A 23942-nucleotide genomic window follows, 5' to 3' on the forward strand; every position below is an offset into this window, starting at 1 on the left:
TTTTTTATTCTTTCTACAATAAAATTAATTAGAATTAGTCTGCAGATTCTGGACACCTTCATTTTTAAGATGATTTCACTCAAGGTAGAACTTGCTGTATATGCGTACACTTAATAGGATAACAATAAAATGACAGTGAGTAATTGGTTCTCCACCCTACACAGTGCACTGGATATCCAAAACAGGGCCGAGTTAGGATTCAGTCCACGTCTCTATAACACCAGTCCGCAGAAAGCAGGACCACACACACACACACTGTGGAACGGGACACACACATGCAGGTTCTCCGCTCAGGGAGTGTTCACTGAGGGATGTGGAAAAGCTCAGGGTCGAGGGTTAATGTGGCTTCTCTCATCGTCCGAGGAGCACTCAGAGGAATTGCACATGTACGAGTCCGCTTCTTCTTCTTCATCGTCATCATCATCACTGTCCCTGAAGTCTCTCAGCCTGCTGCTGCCTTTCACTGAATCGGGCTGCTCGCTTTTCTCCTTCTCCTTGCTTCCTTTGTGTTTCTCAGCAGCTTCCTGAGCTGCTTCTTGTTCTTTCGCTTTTTTGCTGCGCTTCCACTTCATGCGTCTGTTCTGAAACCAGATTTTTACCTGGAGAGAAAGAAAAAGAGGAAAACAAACCACATTATTATTATTCACACAGTTTATTTATTTAATTTTACCAAGATCAAATTCTAAAATGTCTGTTTTATATTCCCTCTCCCCATCTCTCCCATCTCTTTCTCTCCCGTCTCTCTCTCTCCCTCCCGTCTCTCTCTCTCCCCATCTCTCTCTCTCTCCCCCCGTGTCTCTCTCTCTCTCCCCCTCCCGTCTCTGTCTCTCCCCATCTCTCTTTCTCTCTCCCCGTCTCTCTCTCCCGTCTCTCTCTCTCTCCGTCTCTCTCTTCTCTCCCTCTCCCGTCTCTCTCTCTCTTCCTCCCTCTCGTGTCTCTCTCTCTCCCGTCTCTCTCTCTTCCTCCCTCCCTCCCTCCCTCCCTCTCTCTCTCTCTCTCTCTCTCCCTTGTCACCTGGAAACCTTGACAAAATAAACACCTCTGTAAAAGCTTGTTAAAGTTACACCACACACACTTCTTGAGGTAGAACACACTTCATGTCCTTTTTTCCTCAGAGTATATTCTTAGGTCCATTAAAGTACATGAAATAAAATCAACATGATTGTGATCTATAATTTATTGCAAACACAGAGACTCCAACTTGGGAAATTGCAAAGAGGGAGATTCTCCCTCTCTGCGAGTAGCTCGGAGGGAGACAAATTTGAGCGCCGTAGGCGCAAAGGCGAGTTATTTATTTATACATATAAAATGTGTGTGTATATATATAAAATGATGTGTGTGTATATGAGAATGATTCACCACATTTCGTGTCAATTAAATCTTATTAAACTCTAACTCTTAAATCTTATTAGATATTAAATCTTAAAACTCTTAAATCTTATTAGACTCTAACGTCTGGTCTGGTGATCTAACCTTGTCAGATATAGGGTCGTCTTGCTGCTGTCCAAAATAGTCCGCCATTCGTCCCTGGCAACCATCGCGACGGGCAATCCGAACTTTATCTTGGTGATTTTCTGATATTTTTTCTTCGTAGTTTGGCTTTTGCCATTTCCACCAACGGAACTTCGTTTCATTATCTCACTCAAGAGAACATAAAGTTAAAGACGAGCAGGCGATAAATGCAGACGTGAAAAAAAAAAACCAAACAAAATGGTTGAGTGTCTCGGGTTTTCTTGTTCTCTCGCATGTATCATTAATAGCACCATCTGTATGCTTTATCATTAATTGCTAAGACATTGGGTGGCTCACTGTGACCCTGGAGCGTACCGAATTCCGCTCCATTCATATGCATGTTTTTATCTGCGCGCGCATGCCTCCGGCATTCACTCCAATCCCCCCGTTACGCCGATCGGTGTACCGATCGGGGAATCAGCATATACCATGGGGTACACACTTGAGTCCACCCATACAATGTCAGACACACGAAAAGCGGAAAGTCAACTATTAATTTTCGTCAACATAAATATATCAAGTTATATATATTTTTAACTAATCATGTGTAGTAAGGGCGGGCAGGAGATTTTTGTTGTCAGCTAGCCTAGTAAACTAGACCCACCCGCCTAGCGGCCAAAAATATTTTTGCCTAGCGAGTGGGTCTAGCCTCGCACCATATAAACAAAAACACCCCGGGCATCAAATCGTGCCCGCCAATCACAACGCAAGGTTTTTGTTTGGATTCTTTGGGCGGGCTTTTGCAGGAGTGACGACAAAGCTGCGCGACGCTGGAGAAAGCACAACAGGAAAGATGGCTACGGCTAGTGAACAGCGCGCGTTTGACTCCGCTTTGGAATCAGTTTTAGAAGAATTAGACTTGGAGTTTTCGTTGAAACATGAGCAGGAAGAGGCTCTCCACTCATTCCTTTTCAAGAAGGACGTTTTCGCTGTTTCGCCGACCGGCTATGGCAAAAGTCTGATCTACCAGCTGGCTCCGCTCATAGCCAAAAGGATGGGGCTAGTTTGTGCAGTACGAAGAATTAATAAACAGCTTTGAAACATTACTTTTTGATTGTTTCTTATTTTCCCGTTATTTTAAATTTAAGGGAAATTATTTCACCAAACACCACTAAATAAAAACTCTCAAAAACAGTTTAAGCAAACCCTTGAAAAACACTTGGAAAAAAAAAAAATGTGTATGTGGTACAGACTCCAAACTTGTGGTCATTATCTCCAAACTTCTTAATATCTAGAACCTGTTTATTAATTAATACGCATTTTGAAAAATTATTTATTTCAAGGCCTCCCCCACTGCTTTCTGTCGCTCTGACTACGTCACAGTCACTGTTGCGCTGATTGGTCAGAGCGTTGGCCTATACGCACAGAGACAGTTTGAAAGACAGCGGTTTGTTCCTCCCACCCCCGTCGGAAATGTCTATGGATCGAGGCCAGACTAAATATTCACATTTAGTCTGGCTCGCCAGGCTAGTTGTCAGCGGGAGAATTTTCTAAAATGTTCCCTAAAGCGGGAGATCTCCCGCCGACGGCAGGAGAGTTGGAGCCTCTGCAAACATTGAATATAATGTACTAGTAGAATCTGTTATTGATTACAGACATACAACAGCGACCACGATTTGATTTAGTCAACATGAATTTAAATTAATTAGTCTGAGAAAGAGGGAGAGAGACAGAGAGGACGAGGAGGTCGGGTGTGTACCTGGGTCTCGGTGAGCATGAGGCTCGTGGCCACTTCGAAGCGTTTGGGTCTGGAAAGATATTTATTGAGTTTGAACTGATGCTCCAGCTCCAGCAGCTGCTGACTAGTGAAGGCGGTGCGCGGCCTCCGACATTTCCCCAGCAGGGTAGACTGATGAGCCTGAGCTGCACACACACACACACAAAATGTGCAAGTTCAGCAATCTGTACTGACATTTCAGTCTTGTAATTTTATTATTGATGTTTATTTTAGGGTGGCACGGTGGTGTAGTGGTTAGCGCTGTCGCCTCACAGCAAGAAGGTCTGGGTTCGAGCCCCGTGGCCGGCGAGGGCCTTTCTGTGTGGAGTTTGCATGTTCTCCCCGTGTCCGTGTGGGTTTCCTCCGGATGCTCCGGTTTCCCCCACAGTCCAAAGACATGAAGGTTAGGTTAACTGGTGACTCTAAATTGACCGTAGGTGTGAATGTGAGTGTGAATGGTTGTCTGTGTTTATGTGTCAGCCCTGTGATGACCTGGCGACTTGTCCAGGGTGTACCCCGCCTTTCGCCCGTAGTCAGCTGGGATAGGCTCCAGCTTGCCTGCGACCCTGTAGAACAGGATAAAGCAGCTAGAGATAATGAGATGAGATGAATGAGATATTTATTTTATGAATTCTGCACTATCATTAACATTCTAGATTTCCAAATATTACTTTTCCAAAAAAAATTGCACTTAAAGCAGTATATAAGCAAAGGGAAGTCTGGGCTGCTCTGCTTAGGCTGCTACCCCCACGACCCGGATCCGGATAAGCAGTAGAAGATGGATGGATATTCCATAAGGGAGCACTTTTCAGATTAAACAAGAAAACATAATGAAGGCTGCTGGGTTTTGGTGCAAAATGAAGACGCGAGTGTGACAGTCAAAGTGTCCAGAAGAACTGTGGCTGGTTCTGTAAGATGCTCAGTAAAACCCACAGCTCATTTCTGCATAAAACTGCACTCATTGGACCCGAGACAGATTTGTAGTGCTCGAGTCCGACTCATGACTTGACTTGGACTCGGACATTAAAGGAGAACTGAAGGCAAATTTTTTTATCATCAAAATTCTATTTCTCATTTTATTAAATATCAGAATGCATTTCTGATCGCTATTTTGTCACTGCTATAGCAAGTTATGAGTGTTTGAAATATGCTCTGTAATATCAGTCCATATGCCAAAGCGATGGCCATAAACGAGATTCGTTGAGACTTGTGCGAGACATCGTAGGACGGAAGTAAAATGTACAGCGGAAATCAGAGTGACCAACATCTGCCAACATTGTCAAAAGACACGCGCGCCCTCTTTCGAATGTTGATGTAATCAAGCCGGACGTTTTGTTTGTTTTGATAGCAATCAGGAAAGTTTGAAAAAAAGTTGGCAGTAATCGTCATTTAAACTCGTTTTTGTGCAATACTTCGTTTGGAAAACAGTTTTCAAAATGGCAGCACTGACACCTGGCTGACACTTCTTCACGTTTCGAAGTCTCGCACAAGTCTCGTGACGATCGCGCGGATAAGCGACGCCTGCCGTGGACCAAACGAACTACATTCAACATGGCTAAAAACCGAATAGGCCGATAAGTATATGTGGCAGCTGGGGCGTGGTCAAGAATCAGTCTGTGACCGGAGGGCGGAGTCAGGGAAGGTAAGTGGCAGAATCACTGCACCTGATGTCTATTAACATGTTTGTGTGTCTTCCCCAGTGACCACGCCCTATTTAAAGAGAGAGAGAGCAGAGGAGGAGAGCTCTCTCCCCAGCCAGATGACTTGTGCGTGTGTGCCCGTGTGTGACTGGGAGACAATTAGATAAGCTGAAAAGCTGAATAAATATTTTTTGTGAACTCAGTTCTGGCCTGCCGTCCTTCTGTGCTCCTCCCACTCATACGAACTGTCACAGTATAATATTTAATTGCAATTAGTTGCCAATATGAGTCATGGTACAAGGTTACTCAAACCGAAAACATAATTGAATAAGACATTAATTAAGAAATAAAGTGTTTAAAAATGACTTCAGTTCCCCTTTAACTGCATTTGGACTTGTAAATTGGAGACTCTGATTTTTTTCTTTATTTTTTTGTAACATGCCATAATAATTTGGCATAAGATATTTATATCTACGTTAATTTTTATACTAATTTTGTGCAAGAAAATCAGGGGCGTCAGAAGCATTTTTAATGGGGGGGGGGACACGCTGGCGGGGGGGTCCTCCCCCAGAAAATTTTTAATTAATTAGATGCCATTTCCTGCATTCTGGTGGTGTATTTTTAACAGGTTGTTAAACACGTAATTTTACCTTCAAAAGTCACTTAATTCAATGACTATTTTCGAGACTCAACAATAAGTCCTCATTCAACTAGCCCATTTATTCATCAGCCTGTTTTTAAACCCACTGCTCTGCCTAAGATAATGAGATGAATCTGACACAATTTATCACCAACAGTGACTTGTCTGCGACCCTGTAGAATAGGATAAAGTGGCTAGAGAATGACTATGGGTGCATTTTACTTTTTATTTTGTGTTTCCTTTTTTATTTAGTTTTAGATGTAACACAACATGCCACTGTGCCAAGCAATAGTGACACTCAACTGTATGTTTAAAAATAAGAATATTCATAATTTCACACAATGAACAGGCATGACATGGCATCATGCAAATTTCATAACACAAAATCACACTGTGTCAAGCAACAGTGACGCATCAAAAATAACTTCACACAATGAACAGGTGCAATTTTGTTCACCACCAGCAGTGACTTTAGTGGGTGCATTTTACTTTTTTTCACACAAAATCACACTGTCAAGCAATGACACATAAAAGAGAACTTCACACAATGAACAAGTGCAGTTTTGTCAACCTACATGCAATGGTGGTACTACAGTAACATCAGTATAACAAATAGATTTATAGATATAACTCCTTACATTGGTGCCACCACAATTTCTACCACTTCGTAACTTTTATCCCCCTTTCCTTCACAATCCACCTGGAATAACATCCATCTCTCTCCATTACTTTCCTCTCTACTATTCCTTCCCCATACGCTGATTTCCCATGTTACTTTCCAGAAAACTGCCAAAGACCAGACAAAACAAGGAATCAATAAATATCATCAGAGCAGACTTGACCTCATTCTTGGCATTACAGTAAGGCAGGCCTACTGGGTTTGAATTAAATGATAGCTAACGTTAAGCTAGCTGATACATCTCCTAACATTGACTAGCCAGCTAACTGCACTAACATTTCCATTGTGGGGAAATTTTGTCCTGTGGGGAAATTCTGACTGACTTTCCGCTGCTTTGTAAAGAATGTCCTTATGTCCATTGTGTCTGGGGAGGAGCAAATACTGCAAACAATTCATCATCAATCAAGAATACCCCATTAGGCTAAGCTTATTTCACTGTTTAGTTGAATATTAATTTAACGTGTCCTAGGGTTAATTTTGAGGGCATATAACAAAAGAATAAGGTTTTAGCAAAAGCTAGACATTGTGAGGTGGCAATGGGGCTGACGTCACCTCCTCCACTTTCCAGCAGCTGCACCAACATTTCTGTGCTCGCGCTGAGATTCACTTCACTCGCGCGCGGGGAGTTGTTGTAGGGAGCGCCCGGAAAATCCGGAGTTGATTTTCAGTGGTCTGTGTATTCTCTTATCGATCAAGTGGAATGGATTCTTTCACGAAGCAATAGAAACGGCGCTGGGTGAACTAATATTTTATGTTAAATGTGGGGGGGTCCAAACGAAGAATTATGAAATGTGAGGGGGACACGTCCCCTTCACATTCAATGGTGGCGATGCCCATGAGAAAATGCATGTTCACCTGTTCATACGTCATGTTTAGGAACAAACTAACGTTAATGGCGCTAAAATGCCTGGAGAGAACGCCGCTAGAATCGTCCACTTTGCTTATACAGACTTCACGTGCAGTGGGAAAAAAATGCACTGCTGTGTGTTCCATATGTAGAAGAACTATCGAGGAGACGACCTCGAACTTCAACTATCATTTGGCAAGACCACACCCAGAGAAGGAAGTGGCATGCTATGTTCATGGCTCTGTTGATAGTGGGCGGGGCTTGCTGAGCGATGAACAAGCTTTTTATCTGTAGCCTGTTAACTAAGGCCAAGTTTACATTAGACCGTATCTGTCTCGTTTTCTTCGCGGATGCACTGTCCCTTTACATTAAAACGCCTGGAAACGCCGGGAAACGGGAATCTGCCAGGGCCCACGTATTCAATCCAGATCGTGTCTGGTCCGGTGCTGTGTAAACATTGAGAATGCGCGGATACGCTGTGCTGAGCTCTAGCTGGCGTCGTCATTGGACAACGTCACTGTGACATCCACCTTCCTGATTCGCTGGCGTTGGTCATGTGACGCGACTGCTGAAAAACGGCGCGGACTTCCGCCTTGTATCACCTTTCATTAAAAAGAGTATAAGAGTATGAAAATACTGCAAATACTGAAGCAAATACTGCCCATTGTGTAGTTATGATTGTCTTTAGGCTTGCCATCCTTCCACTTGCAAGTGGTAAGTGACTTGCGCACAGCGGCTCAGTCCCGAATCACTGCTCGTGCGCTTAACTCGAGCACTCTGTGAGCTGCGCAGGGCCGGAGTGCGCACCCTCCAGAGGGCACTCGCTGCTCAGGGCGGAGTGATTTGGAGCGCAGCCGCTGAGGAGGAAGCGATGAGCCGCACTGACACATTTCAACTTGCGTGCCGAATTAGTCATGTGATTAGCGTCTCCGTGTATTGGCGTCGCTGTGTGCACGCTAATCGTGTATTGGCGTTGCTGTGTGCACGCTAATCGTTTTTAAAAACGTTAATCTGATGATCCGCTGATACGGTCTAATGTAAACCCCACCTAAAACGGGGCAGTCAGGCCGGAACGTTAGTCCAACACAGTAGCAGAGACGCCTTCACATAAAGGCAGCAACAGCTGGCGTCAAATGGTGCAGATGGAGTCTTGTTCTCAACTCAGACTTGACTCGAAATTTTCTTTAGACTCGGACTTGAACACTGGGGACTCGAGACTGGACACGGACTCGAGGTTTAGTGACTCGACTACAACACTGACCTGAGACTGCTATTTTTTTTTTTAAAGCAAAGGGTCGTCTCACACCAACTACTGACTTGGTTTCATTTATTCCTGTTTACTGCATGTTGTAATGATTTTCTTTCTCTCTTTTTTTTCTGCATTTCTTTCCATGTGCACTTCTGGGTTTTCCATTTACAACTGTAAATAAATGGGACATTTTAGAATTTGTCAGTATTTAAAACAAAGAAAGTAAAACAAATTCAATATCTTGAGTATTTAAGGGGCAGCACAGTGGTGTAATGGATGGTTAGCGCCGTCACCTCACAGCAAGAAGGTCCGGGTTCGAGCCCCGTGGCCGGCAAGGGCCTTTCTGTGTGGAGTTTGCATGTTCTCCCCGTGTCAGCGTGGGTTTCCTCCGGGTGCTCCGGTTTCCCCCACAGTCCAAAGACATGCAGGTTAGGTTAACTGGTGACTCTAAATTGACCGTAGGTGTGAATGGTTATCTGTGTCTATGTGTCAGCCCTGTGATGACCTGGCGACTTGTCCAGGGTGAACCCTGCCTTTCGCCCGTAGTCAGCTGGGATAGGCTCCAGCTTGCCTGCGACCCTGTAGAACAGGATAAAGCAGCTAGAGATAATGAGATGAGAATTTAAGCTAATATGTGATATTGATCATGTTGTAGAGAAGATTGGATTTTCCTCATGTCTGATCTCACGCCATCAGATGACACTCAATCTGATCAAAAACGTATAATAATGTTGTGGAGTCCATGTGAGCTCGAGTGAACACTGACATTAAAGCATAAAATCACTGAACTTCACGTCAACATTTCAAAGATTCTACTTTTCACTCACATCATTGTCAGAAATATTATTTGTAATGAAGTGTTGTATTGAATGAGAAACTGGAATGCTAAATTTCCTGATCACAGTGAAACAATGAGATGAGATCATCTTTAATACCCTGAGCTGTGATCAGTGACGTGCTGTAGATGGACAGAATCTGTAGCTGCTCTATTTATCTACACCAGACACAAACAAACAAACTGCATGACTCTCACGGCTTCATCGACTGAACAAGTTGTAAACAATGAACATGACTTAAAAGCTTCATTAGAACCATTTTGACCGTGCCATTTTGCATATCGTAGATTGTATGAGCAATTATGCAAATTTGGAGCAAATCTTTGCATATTTACAAATTTGCATTTATTTAAAAAAAAAAAAAAAGTGTTTGTTGCATTGCACCATTTTGACTGAGCCATTTTGCAGAGAGTAGACTGCTGATATATTAAGCTAAGTGCCATTTAATATATTTGTAGGAGCAAATTTGCATATTTACCTCCGCCAAGGAGGTTATGTTTTCGGTAGCGTTGGTTTGTCTGTTAGCAACATTACGGAAAAAGTTATGAACGGATTGCTCTGAAATTTTTTCCAGAGGTGTGACTGGGCACAAGTAACAATCCATTAAATTTTAGCGGTGATCCGGATCACCTTCTGGATCCTGGATTTTTTTTAAAGGATTCTTGGCGGAGGTCTGCGCTCTCCGAGTGCTTTTCTAGTTAGGAATTGTCATTTGTATGAAAATGTGATTGTTTTGTTTTTGTTGCATTGCACCATTTTGACTGAGCCATTTTGCAGAGAGTAGATTGCTGATATATTAAACCAAGTGCAATTTAATGTATTTGGAGCAAATGTGCAAAGTTGCTCCACGTTTGTATATTTAGGAATTGGCATTTATTTGAAAATGTGATTGTTTTGTTTGTTTGTTGCATTGCACCATTTTGCAGAGAGTAGATTGCTGATATATTAAACTAATTGCCATTTAATGTATTTGTAGGAGCAAATTTTCATATTCAAGAATTGGCCTTTATTTGAAAATGTGCTGTTTTGTTTGTTGCATTGCACCATTTTGACTGAGCCATTTTGCAGAAAGTAGATTGCTGATATATTAAACTAAGTGCCATTTACTACATTTGTATGTGCAAATATGCAAATTTGGAGCAAATTTGCACATTTAGGAATTGGAATTTCTTTGAAAATGTGATTTTGTTTGTTCGTTTGTTGCATTGCACCATTTTGCAGAGAGTAGATTGCTGATATATTAAACCAAGTGCAATTTAGCTAATGTATTTGGAGCAAATAGGAAAATTTGCTCCATGTTTGTATATTTAGGAATTTGCATTTATTTGAAAAAGTGATTGTTTGTTTGTTGCATTGCACCATTTTGCAGAGAGTAGATTGCTGATATTAAACTAAGTGCCATTTAATATATTTGTAGCTGCAAATATGCAAATTTGGAGCAAATTTGCATATTTAGGAATTGGCATTTATTTGAAAATGTGATGTTTTGTTTGTTTGTTGCATTGCACCATTTTGCAGAGAGTAGATTGTTGATATATTAAACTAATTGCCATTTAATGTATTTGTAGGAGCAAAATTTTCATATTCAGGAATTGGCCTTTATTTGAAAATGTGCTCGTTTTGTTTGTTTGTTGCATTGCACCATTTTGACGGAGCCATTTTGCAGAAAGTAGATTGCTGATATATTAAACTAAGTGCCATTTACTACATTTGTACGTGCAAATTTGGAGCAAATTTGCACATTTAGGAATTGGCATTTCTTTGAAAATGTGATTGTTTGTTGCATTGCACCATTTTGCAGAGAGTAGATTGCTGATATATTAAACCAAGTGCAATTTAGCTAATGTATTTGGAGCAAATAGGCAAATTTGCTCCATGTTTGTATATTTAGAATTTGCATTTATCTGAAAAAGCGGTTGTTTGTTGCATTGCACCATTTTGCAGAGAGTAGATTGCTGATATTTAAACTAGGTGCCATTTAATATATATTTGTAGCTGCAAATATGCAAATTTGGAGCAAATTTGCATATTTAGGAATTGGCATTTATTTGAAAATGTGATGTTTTGTTTGTTTGTTGCATTGCACCATTTTGCAGAGAGTAAATTGCTGATATATTAAACTAATTGCCATTTGTAGGTGCGCATATGCAAATTTGGAGCACATTTGCATATTCAGGAATTGGCATTTATTTGAAATTGTGATTTTGTTTGTTTGAGGCATACTGTAACTATTATACATCACTGAGTCTGCTCAGGTTTTGGGTCGCAGTTTGTAAAATCTATGAACATTTAGTCGCCTTTTTTTTTTTTTTTTTACAATTTTACGTGCGTGTGCGCGCGTCTGCCTGCGTGCGCGCGCTCGTTCTCCCCCCCCCCCCCCCCTTTTTGTTTGTTTGTTTGTCCTCAGATGTGAGATGGGTTTTATAATATTTTCTTCCCCTGTATAAGTCTGACTAATTTGCTGGTGTGTGTGTGTGTGTGTGTGTGTGTGTAAACACTAAGATAATTGTGATGTAATCAGTGCGCCAGTGTTTAATCTTCATCATTAAAGAAAAGAAAAGAAGATACCACGTGGTAAATATGAGGCGGAAATGAACTGCAGGTTGAACTCTTCTGTAATCCGGTGTGTAAATTTCTGATCTAATCCCAGTCTGAGGGGAGAGCTGGGTCTTTCTGGGATGTTTGGAGTAATTTGGATCCTGTCCTGCTCACGTGACCTCATTCATCTTCTACAGCCTTACAGTCTGATTCTTATCCTCACACTCTACTGACATCATCATTATTATTATCCTCCCCGACACAGCCTGCACCCTCAACACAAATCTGTTTAAAACATCTTTTAAAAAGACAGTTTTTCATTCGTTTTTGAGGATTAAAAAAAAAAAACAAAACTATCAGCGCATCAGAAAAGGATGTTGGAGTGTTTGAGCAAAGAACAAGGTTTTATAATAAACACCCAGCAGTGTTTGTGGACAAATCCCTGTTCAGGAGGAAAATTGTCTGTAAAATATCCCTCCCTCATATATATGTATTTCTCACCATTCTTGTTTCCAGCTCTATCAGTGCACATTCACATGGACAAAACACATTTACAGATCTACATTTCTGTCGTTCCATTTTTACCCCATTGTACACAATTCTTTCGGTTACACTTTATTTTATGCACGCTTCTCTCTTAATATAAACTTAGATTTTACATCAAAACTTGCCATGTAGGCAAATTAAATGACAGAATCGAACAGCAAGAAGAACACAAGGTCATTTCAGGATGTACACAAATAAATGCGATACCATTTAAAAATATAAAAACATCATTGATTTTATTACTTTTGCAGTATTAATATGCATATGTCATCAAGTTAACGGTATATCAGAAGGGTTTTTTTTTACTTCCCCTTTTATCCTGTTGTGCATACATTTCTCCATAAATGCCTTTTTTTGCGTGTTCTTGGGATCTTTTTATTATTATTATTATTATTATTATTATTATTATTGTACAGTGGGACTTTTTCTTTCATGTCTGATAACCTGCTGCTTGCTACAACAAATTTTCCCAGCCTGGGATCAATAAAATATATTATTATTATTATAGTCAAGATTGCTTTATTGTCAAATGTGTAAGATACACAACGACATTTCAGTGCACTGCTTTATGAAACAGACCTTAATACAGACATCCATAAAGATAATTTACATAAAATATGCAAGATTTACAAAACAAGAAGATGTGCAGAGATAAAGGTTTAAAAATTTACAAGATATGGACCAGATTTATAAACAGGAAAGATATACAATCTACAGATATTCACATAGCATACACTGAGCACTTGCACATAATAATAATAAATATTATTATTATTATTATTATTATTATGCACTTTAGTATGGTGGACCTTTGTGTCTGTGTGTGCGCCTTTAGTAAACCCGACACACACAGACATGCTTGTGTTCAGTGTGTAAACACTCGGCCCACTTTGTGTTTTTCTCACCGCCCCGACACTTCTCCCCCTGTCCTGTACATCATCTGATCATTTTACCTTCTGTCTGAAAAGGACACACAGAGGGAAGCAGATCACTTCCGCCCTCCAATCTCACTCAAATTATCCAATCATTAAAATAAATAAATAAATAAATTAAAAAGCACCTTAGTCTGATTTTTTTTTAAACACCCCTTGAGGTACTTGGACCACTTTATTGTGGTGTACATGTATTTTAATGTGCACTATACTTGTGTTTTGTACATTATTTTACTAAATAAACCTATCATGATGGACTTCAGCAGATTCAGTCAAATCAGTAGATTGGGTTGGATTGGATTCACTAATATGTCGGTGTAAGGGGGGAAAAAAAATCCAGAAAATCTTAATCATGAAGGGGAAAGAAAGGATAGAAATAAAAAATAAACAAGGTCTGATTTCTATCAGCAGCAGCTGTGACTCTGTAAAGTTTATAAAGAGAAGATGATCATAGAAACAAACCCCATCCGGTGTGGTGGAAAGACGCAGGGTGAAGTTGGGTTTAATTCTGTAGAAATGTTCATTCTTCTGCCAAGTTTTTTTGTCATGAGTTATAAAAGTCAATTCAAATGAAATGAGAATTTGTGGGGGCGGGAGGAACAAACAGTTGTATTGTTCATCGACCTATTTAATCATTTCTTCTGTTCTTGTTTTAAAGACTTTCTCTGATTATCAAACATCAACTGACTATAAAAAAAAAATTTGGCATTTATTTATTTATCTATCTATCATGCGTCATCCCGTTAGTAAATTCTCATCAATATTTATTTTCCCCTCTCCATATTTTTTTCCTTCATGAAGGATTGTATGAATGTCCTAGCTACAAATAAAAAACACAATAATCTCTCCATCTGATTACAACCGGAACTCTTCAGTCCGTCAATCCACCGGACAGAGCTGTAGGTTTCAGTGAGGTCGGGGATTTTTATTCTCAGATGGAGTGTGTTCTGTGCAGCTATGGTCAGGAAAGCACAAGTGATCAGGATGAATGAATAAATAAATAAAAATTATTTATACAGTTTACACAAAATGGTGAGTGAAAAGGGAAAAAATTGAGATAATTAAATGAGATCATTTTAAATGTTAATAATAAATATTCGACACCGAATATAGTATTATCATCATCATCATCATCATCGTTAAAGAACCAACAACTGAAAGGGAAAAAAAATTTGTCATTTTTATTTTGCGTCAATCTTAAAAATAAATAAATAGGAAGGGAGAAATTAAATAAATAATTCCTTTTTTTCCCCTTTCTTCCTTATTTTTCAGTATATTCACAATAAGCACTGTAGCTGGGTTTATTCTGTAAAACACACCTCAGATAGCTTCCAGAAAGTGTGTCCTGGGGAATTTATTTTTATTTCCCGACATTATCATCATTTCTCTGATGTTTCTGGAATAAAAAGTTGTTGGTGAAAATGAAAGAAACTGAAAGAAGAATCATTTATTTTGTTCCGTTTTAAAATTATTATTCCGGCGTCAGTAAGGAAACAGAAATATGAATAATTAATTATTCCGTCGCATGATGCAAAAATTATTTTTGAGCGACTTTTATTTATTTGCGTCTTTTAAAAAAAGAAGGGAGAGAAAAGAAAATGGGCATGATGTGCAAATGTATTGCACTTTTATGATTCAAAATAATTTCCCTCCGTAATTCATCAAATATTTTATGCTTGGAAAGTTTAATGTTGTTTCGGGTGGGTTTTTGTCTGATTTTTTTTTTTTTAGGACATTTTTTGTTCCCCTCCTTAAATACATGCATGATGTTGTTGTTACGGATTTGATTTTGTGGCATCATCCAGAGATGGAACCATCAGCTGAAAAGTTCTTTGAGGAACCCAAAAAAAAGATGAAAATGTTTTGGCACCCTTATTAATATTTAATAGAGTGTATTTTTTTAATGAGCCCTTCAGCTGTTGTTGTGTCTGCAGTGTTAAAGTGTCTGAGGTACTCACGGTTGAAGTCACTCTGCAGTTTGGGCAGCGCGAGCCCGGCGGTGGAGATCCTGAGCCAGTGGTCGAGCTGCAGGGAGCCGGGGGGCAGTTTGAGGGGCTCGTCGTGGTGAGGAAGAGGAGGGTAGGGGTAGGAGAGCACGGGCGGCTGTCCCAGAGGGTAGGAGAACATGTGCGGGGGGTAAAGAGCGCTGCTCGGAGGATGGAGTCCCACCATGGCGGAAGGAGAGTGCAGGAGGTCCGAACCCGGGACGCTTCTTCTCCCTGAGGAGGATGAAGAGGAGGATGAGGAGGTCAGTGAGGTGACCAGAGCCAGGGGGGAAGTCTGAGCTTTCGGAGGCTCCACGGCCAGAATGGCGTCGATGCGAAAGTTTTTGGATTTCTCCATGTGGCCCACACGGATCTCCAACCTGCTCTGGACTCACATGGGTGGGTGTGTGTAGGAGTGTGTATACAGGGGTGTGTATGTGAGCTGCTTCCTCTCCTTTTAGCGCTGTAATCTGGGTTATAAAGGTAATTTTGTGGAACAGATCTCTGATTGGTTGTTCAGGACACGCCCACGCGCTTTGAGTTCAGCCTTACAAAGTGCAAGGTTGCCAGATAGATAGATAGACGAACGGACAGACAGACAGACAGATGGATGGATGGACAGATAGATAGATAGATAGATAGATAGATAGATAGATAGATAGATAGATAGATAGATAGATAGATGAACGGAGGACGGATGGACAGATAGATGGATGGATCAATACATGGATGGATGGACAGACGGACGGATGGACAGATGGATGGATGGATGGATGGATGGATGGATGGATGATAGATAAATGGGTGCATAGATAGATAGATAGATAGATAGATAGATAGATAGATAGATAGATAGATAGATAGTCTAATGGAAACTTCTAATACACCCTTCAGAACACTTAGCAGTTGTCTTTTCAGTTATTTATTATAGTAGGTTACATAAACAGAGATACAAAACAGGAAAGGAAGAAGAAGACACCACCTCCGGTGATGTCGAGAGTGCACTCTGAGTTGTGTCTTAGTGGCTGTTATCTATTACACTCTAAAGACATTCGCTTACTGCTTTCGTCTGTACGTGATTGGCTCAAGATTTTCTATGAAGCTGTGTTAAAGCATGCGCCTGGCGTGCTGTGGGATGTGCAGGCGGATGCGTGGTTAGGGAGAACTCAGACACCCTGCTTATCACCAGCCAAGGGCACAGAAAGGCGATTACAGCATGTAGGGAAAACAACTTTTCTCAGTACACTATAGGCCACTTGAGCTCAACACACAGAAACACAGAGAATAGAAATGTTCATTCACTAAATTTCCTTCACAATAGATAGATAGATAGATAGATAGATAGATAGATAGATAGATAGATAGATAGATAGATAGATAGAGTAGAAAATGCAGAAATTAATTGCAAGTGGAGTTTCATGATAAATAAATTATTAACATGGTTCAGAGAAGGTGTTTAAAGTGTTTTAGATGTTTAAGGTGTTTAAAGTGTTTTAGATGTTTAAGGTCTTGAAGGTGTTTAAGATGTTTAAGGTGTTTGAGATGTTTAAGGTGTTTTAGATATTTAAGGTGTTTAAAGTGTTTTAGATGTTTAAGGTGTTTGAGATGTTTAAGGTGTTTTAGATATTTAAGGTGTTTAAAGTGTTTTAGATGTTTAAGGTGTTTGAGATGTTTAAGGTGTTTTAGATATTTAAGGTGTTTAAAGTGTTTTAGATGTTTAAGGTGTTTAAGGTCTTGAAGGTGTTTAAAGTGTTTAAGGTGTTTTAGATGTTTAAGGTGTTTAAGGTCTTGAAGGTGTTTAAAGTGTTTAAGGTGTTTTAGATGTTTAAGGTCTTGAAGGTGTTTTAGATGTTTAAGGTGTTTAAGGTATTTTAGATCTTTAAGATGTTTAAGGTGCTTTACATGTTTAAGGTCTTGAAGGTGTTTAAGGTGTTGAAGGTGTTTTAGATGTTATACAATTTATTCATGTTCAACTCTTTTCACACTTTCTCCAATTTACCCGGAACCCAAGGAGAATTTTTCTCCTCAAGTTTGGTAGAAATCTTGTTCAATCTGGCAACTTTTTTTTTCTTTTAAACAGCCAGTAATGGTGTAGTTCTACAATATTTATTTTAACTTGAATTATTGCTCAGAGCTTCAAACACCAGGAAACATTTAGAATAAATGAAATGATATTGCACAATAAAAGTGTATCGAAGCAGCCTTTTACTGTCAACACTTTATTTCTGTTTATTAAACAGGCCTGTGTGAGAAAGAGGCTCACTGTATTCACCTGTCTCTGTGAAGCTTTAAGATATATCTCTGTGTGTGTGTGTGTGTGTGTGTGTGTGTGTGTGTGTGTGTGTGTGTGTGTGTGTGTGTGTGTGTATTTATCAAGCAAACAGCTTCTACAAAGCCCAAATTAAACCCTGAAAGCTTCCATTTTATTTGTAATGTTAGTTCATGTTTCTGATATTCAGCTACATTAACATTGTACTGTGTCTAATATTATGGCCATATGAAGTAAAGTGAAGTGAAACTCTCTCACCTCTCTATTCATCCTCTTTTTTCTGTTCTTCAGCAGATCTGTATGGCTGGAAACCATCAGCAGACCCCAACTGCTTCTCCTGTCCTGACCCACTCGAACCCTGACACTCTTTACCCCACACTGCGCTACAGCAGGGCCACCTCATAGCTATACGATACATATAGTTTATAGTAAAGTTTGATTTTTTTTACACATAAGGCTCAGTGAAGTTCTGTACTGCACCATATATTATAAAGTCAGACAAAAACCTCTCAGATAACTGACTCCTTATCTGCTAAATATTTCATTTTCATGGATATTTCTATTTCATTTTACTTCATTTTACGCTGTTAGATTTTTAGTATATGTTCATGTTTTTTTCAATTTTTAGAGTTGAATCAGTATCTATCTATCTATCTATCTATCTATCTATCTATCTATCTATCTATCTATCTATCTATCTATCTATCTATCTATTTTTAATCCAAATTAATTCATTGTTATTTTTCATCTTTTTCATCTCATTTTATCTCATTTTGTTTCATTTTATCTCATCTTTTCTTATTTTATCTCTCCTCATCTTATCTCAAGTCATTTCATATCATCTTAACTCATCTTTTTTCATCTCAACTTATCTCATTTTATTTCATTTTATCTCATCTCAACTTTTCTCATCTTATCTCAGTTTATTTCATCTTATCTAATTTTATCTTATCTCAACTCATCTCATCTTCTCTTAACTCATCTTTTCTCCTCTCATCTTATCTTATCTCATCTTTTTCATCTTCTCATTTTGTCTCCTTTTATCTCATCTCATCTTTTCTCATCTTATCTCAGTTTATCTCATCTTATCTCAGTTTATCTCATCTTATCTCAAGTCATCTCATCTTATCTTAACTCATCTTTTTTCATCTCATCTTCTCGTTTTATCTCATCTCATCTTTTCTCCTCTCCTCATCTTTTTCATCTTATCTGATTTTGTCTCACAATCTCATCTCAACTTTTCTCATCTTATCTCAGCTTATCTCATCTTATCTTAACTCATCTTTTTTCATCTCATCTTTTCTCATCTCAGTTTATTTAATCTTCTCAACTCATCTCATCTTATATTAACTCATCTTTTTCATCTCATCTTATCTCATTTTATCCCATTTTATTTTAGCTCATCTCATCTTTTCTCATCTTCTCAGTTTATCTCATCTTATCTTAACTCATCTTTTTTCATCTCATCTTATTTAATCTTCTCATTTGGTCTCATTTTATCTCCTCAGGCGAGTCAGATGAAGGGCAAACTCAGTGTCACTCATTCTCTCTCTCTCTCTCTCTCTCTCTCTCTCTCTCTCTCTCTCTCTCTCTCTTTCTTCCTCATGTGTACCAGGACATGCGCTTCTCATACACACCATGTGTCATTAATCTCACAGTCTTCATTCACAGTTTATTTGTGTTTTTTCTTTCAGGTTCAATCAAACATTTGTGTTTTCTGTGTCTATAAAATATATTTACATTAATATTCATATCCTGTCCCTGTTAGTTGATGGATCCTGGCTGTGCTGCAGATTCCTCAGTGGGAACAGCAGAGCTGCTGATTGATTGATTGATTGATTGATTGATTGATTGATTGATTGATTGATTGATTGATTGATTGATTGATGTTTTATCTCTGATTTACTTTAAGATCAGATACAGTTTATAGAAAAATTATGAGAAACAAACAAACAAAAACAGAACCAAAAGAAAGAAGAGTTTGAAGCCAAATGACTGCAGTGTAATCACACCCTGATATCCTGATACTGTTCTGCTGATACTGAAAATTTCAGAAATATATTTTTTAATTGTAAAACATTTGTTTTATAATGTTAATGATATAAACAACATTTTTATTTCAAGTAAACCATTAAAGTATTGGTGATTCTTCAAAAATGAAAATACTAAATATAATAAAACACAGTGAAATATGATTAAGTAAATAAGTAAATAAATAAATAAATAGGCTACACATATCATTGTTCACAAGTCCAATCTTAGTCCAATTGTTTTATAGAAGAGCAGGAAATCAACACAGGGCTATTTATCATTTATTTCCATTTCTAAAGCACACTGAAAAGTTTATATATTTTTCTAACTTTCCTAAGAATTTCAGCAACATTATAGAAACTAATAAAACTGAATGAAACTCGCAGCTGATCTTCCTCTTCGATTCCTTCCTTGACTGTTCACATCAAAGCCATGACTTCAGATTTAATAAAACAGTCAATAGATCATTAAAATTAGAATGAGGTTATTGCCCAAATATTTCAACTTTACATAAAAATTCTCAGGTTAAATTCTAGGTTACACACTTCTGTACTCTTCATCATCATTAAAATAATAATAATAATAATATAATAATAATAATAATAATCTCATTCATTCATCTCATTATCTCTAGCTGCTAATAATAATAATAATAATAATAATAATAATAATAATAATAATAATTAGCCTGGCAAAGTCCTAGCTCTATCTCCTCATGGTGCTGGGCGAGAACATTACTTGGATGCTCCTTTCTGCTACTCGTTAATACCTTGAGTGCTCATCTGCTCAAGGGAGAGTAGTGTCTTCGAAAGGCCCCAGGTAGTGGCTAACAGAGCAGGCAAATTAATGATTATGAAAACATGTTCAAAAAGTAAAACATGCCACATTGCTCGTTGTGTGGATCAACAAGGAGCGCATCCCCCAGGGAATGGCAAACAGCCTGGGGTCAAAAAATTGGTGACTGATTCAGCCAATCACATGTGGCAAGCGAGTAGTTCCCAGACTGAGACCAGTTTGCAAGATGGCCTACTTGCTACATCTACCTCCAGTGCATCAAGCAAAAAACAAAAGCATCACTGAACCAAAGATCAAAACAAAGAAGTGATGTGGGCTTACCACTACGCAGTCCTCAACAACTTGGATGCGCCCAAGACCAGTGGTACCTTCAACATGTGGAGATCATGAAATCCAGATTTACTTCTGGACATGAATGCGTTGAAGCTCAGTATGCAGAGGAGGTACATCGAAGCCAAGAAACTATTGATGGTACTCGAGATCGATGAAATAATTGCCAATGTAAAGACACACTCCGGCATTGTTGGACCAACAACAATAGCAGCACAGCAAGGTTCAATGGTCTTGATCGAAGCCACAGTTGAAGCAGAGCAACCGCAAGAAGAACTTGTGGAGGAGGCTGCCGCGACTGAGAAAATAGCTGTTGCTGCAGCAAATTTGCAAGTAGACCTTGTGGTAGAGATGGAGAGGAAGATTGTTGAGAAGTTGCTTGAGACCGAAACACTTCCACTAGACAAACGGAGAGGCGTGAAGAAAGTAAAGCTGAACAAAGAAATCTCAGGGAAGCTCGACCTTGCCAACCAGGCCATCGAGAGATGGTGCAGCTCACCCTCACTGAGATCAACCAACTCCTCTATGCTGCTGCTGCTGTGTTTGCGGGCGAATTTAAAGACAAACCCGCCAAGCACGAGAAATGAAAAGCACCTGCCTGGAAGAAACGCATTGAGCGCCAGGTTGATCACCTGAGAGGGCAACTCTCCATCTTGCTCAAGCTGACAAAAGGAGTCACTGCCTAAAAGATCCATTGCCTCTCGACCAAGATCTTTAGAAGATGGCGAATGGGACCAAACAAGCTTGTGGAACTAATCCAGGACATTCAGCTGAAGATTACCATATGTGCCCAATGTCTGAGACGGTTAAAGAAGCGAAGTAAGCATTACCATCAGAACAAGCTCTTTGCTGAAAACACCAAGCTCCTGGACCGAGAGCTCAACAAGGAGCAAACCTTGGTGACCAAGCTGCCAGACAAAAACAAAGTGCATAAGTTCTGGATAAACATTTTGTCAGACGGAAGGGAGCACAACAAGAGCATGGTATAGATCCATCATGAGGCCGAAAAGTATGAGAACATGCACAAACAACAGTGGTGTGAGTTATCATGCAACTATGTGACTGCTGCTATCAACAAGACCAGCAACTGGAAGGTGCCAGGCCCGGATAAGCTCCAGAACTTCTGACTCAAGAAGTTCACAGCCTCTCACAGCCAGATCACAAGAGCATTGAATGAAGTGCTCCATGAGCCACGTCTGATGTCCGAATGGATGACCAAGGGTAACACATTCCTGCTCTTTAAGGGCAAAAACAGCAAGGACCCAAAGAACTACCACCCGATTATGTGACTGCCAACACTATACAAGATACTCATGGCAGTCATCACAGACAAGCTCTACAATCACCTGTTCAGAAACAACATGCCCCCGGAAGAACAGAAGGGATGCCGACGATGGAGCTGAGGATGCAAGGACCAGCTCCTCATCAACAAAATGGTCATCAGAGATGCCAAAAGCAGTAAAAAACATCTCAGCATGGCATGGATAGAATACAAGAAGGCCTTTGACAGTCTGCCACACACATGGATCCTGAAGAGCCAGGAACTCTACCGAGTCAGTCTGGTCATCACTAGGTTCTTGGAATACATGATGAGAACATGGCGAACTAAAATGATACTGTTCTATAGCAGAGGTCTAATCCAGACAGACGAGATCCAGATAAAGTGAGGCATTTTTCAAGGTGACTCCTTGTCTCCCCTGCTGTCCTGCACTGTCCTGATACCACTCAGCGGCATGCACAACCGAGATCAAGTAGGGTACGAGATCAAGACTAGTCAACGCATCAGCCACTTGCTGTATATGGATGACCTGAAGCTCTTCTCCTGCAATGACACCCATCTTCAAAAACAACTGGAGTTGGTAAAGTGGTTTAGCAATGACACGTGAATGGAGTTGGGCCTCAACAAGTGTGCAAAGGTGACCTTCCAATGAGGCAAACTCGTCAAAGCTCCTGATGCTGTGCTCAATGACAAGGAAACCATTAAGAACCTGGACCCAGAAACTGTGTACAAGTACCAAAAGCGATGACATCAAGCACGAGCTGATGAAGACCAAGATCTCCAAAGAATATTATCAGCGCCTGCAACTAGCCCTCAAGTCAGAGCTCAACTCAAAGAGCAAGATCACGGCCATCAACAGCCTGGCCATCCTGATCATCTTGTACAGCTTTGGCATCATCTCGTAGACAAACCAGGAGCTTAAGAACATGGATCGCAAGACCAGAAAGCTCCTCATGATGCACAGCCTTCTGCATCCTAGAGCAGACGTCGAGCATTTATACATCTCGTGACATGTAGGAGGCCGAGGACTACTAGAGCTTGAGTCCTCAGAGGAGTATGCCATAGCTGGACTGTGCGAGTACTTGGAACGGACTGACAGGTGCCTCCTGCAACTCTTGTGAGCACACCAAAAAGACCTGGGCAAACGCAAATCAGTCATGAAGAGAGGTAGCGAGATCAAAAAAAGGTACAGTTTACCTGAGACCGCGAGTGCTAGCAGCAAGACCACCAAGAAATTACTCCGCATCAAGATCAGGGAGGCCAGAATGCAGCGCCTCTGAAAGAGAAACCACTGCATGGTCAGTTCTTTACCAGCCTGGACAGGCCTTACATCGACAAAGAGCAGACACATGCATGACTCCGAAGTGCAGGACTCAAGGGTGAAACCAAGAGCCTCATCACAGCTGCACAAGATCAGGCCTTCACCATAAATATGTCATGGGCATGCAGGTCAACAGCAAGTGCCGTCTGTGAGGTGAAGCCAAGTAGACCGTCAGCCACATAGTGTCCAGATCCCGGGTACTGGCCCCAAAAGAGTACCTCAAGCAACGCAACAGGGTTAGTACCTATGTTCACTGGGTGCTGTGTCGGCAACTGGGTGTTCCTGTGGTGGACATAAGCCAGATGCAGTCGTCGATAACAGAGACTGCGTGGTCATGTGAGATAAGACTGTGCCCACAGACTGAACCATAGCTGCCAACAGGCCGGATATCGTGTTCCAGGATAAAAAGAACAAAACATGCGTGTTCATCGATGTGGCCATCCCGGAAGACAACAACATACTGAGTAAGGAGGCCGAGAAGATCATCAAGTACAATGACCTCGAGATCGAGGTGCAATGCATGTAGAACATGAAGACATGAGTGGCCCCAATAGTAGTAGGTGTGCTGGGGACTGTCAAGACTGGGTTCCAAGACCAGCTGGACAAACTCCCAAGCAAGATGAGTGCAAAAGAGATCCAGAAGATCACGCTTCTCAAGATGACATGCATCCTTCGTCGAATCCTCAGCTGAATACCTATCTGATCAAAAAGTCTGAGAGGTCTGGTTGACTTCTGGCAAACAAACCAGCATGCTGTGCCCCAGTGCACTGAGAGGAGGGTGATAATAATAATAATC

The 23942-nt window shown here is 40.2% G+C and overlaps 1 protein-coding gene across 1 annotated transcript; it reads right to left on the reverse strand.

Annotated features, from left to right (window-relative positions):
* Positions 1–323: 323 nt before the first annotated feature.
* On the reverse strand, positions 324–15479 carry mnx1 (motor neuron and pancreas homeobox 1). The gene is made up of 3 exons (XM_060926168.1): positions 15095–15479; positions 3212–3375; positions 324–599 (listed from the first exon to the last, which is right to left on the reverse strand). The coding sequence occupies exons 1-3, from the start codon at positions 15477–15479 to the stop codon at positions 324–326; spliced, it is 825 nt and encodes a 274-aa protein (XP_060782151.1).
* Between the last annotated feature and the right edge of the window lie 8463 nt (positions 15480–23942).

This window comes from Neoarius graeffei, chromosome 1, assembly GCF_027579695.1.
Source record: "Neoarius graeffei isolate fNeoGra1 chromosome 1, fNeoGra1.pri, whole genome shotgun sequence".
Classification (NCBI taxonomy): domain Eukaryota; kingdom Metazoa; phylum Chordata; class Actinopteri; order Siluriformes; family Ariidae; genus Neoarius; species Neoarius graeffei.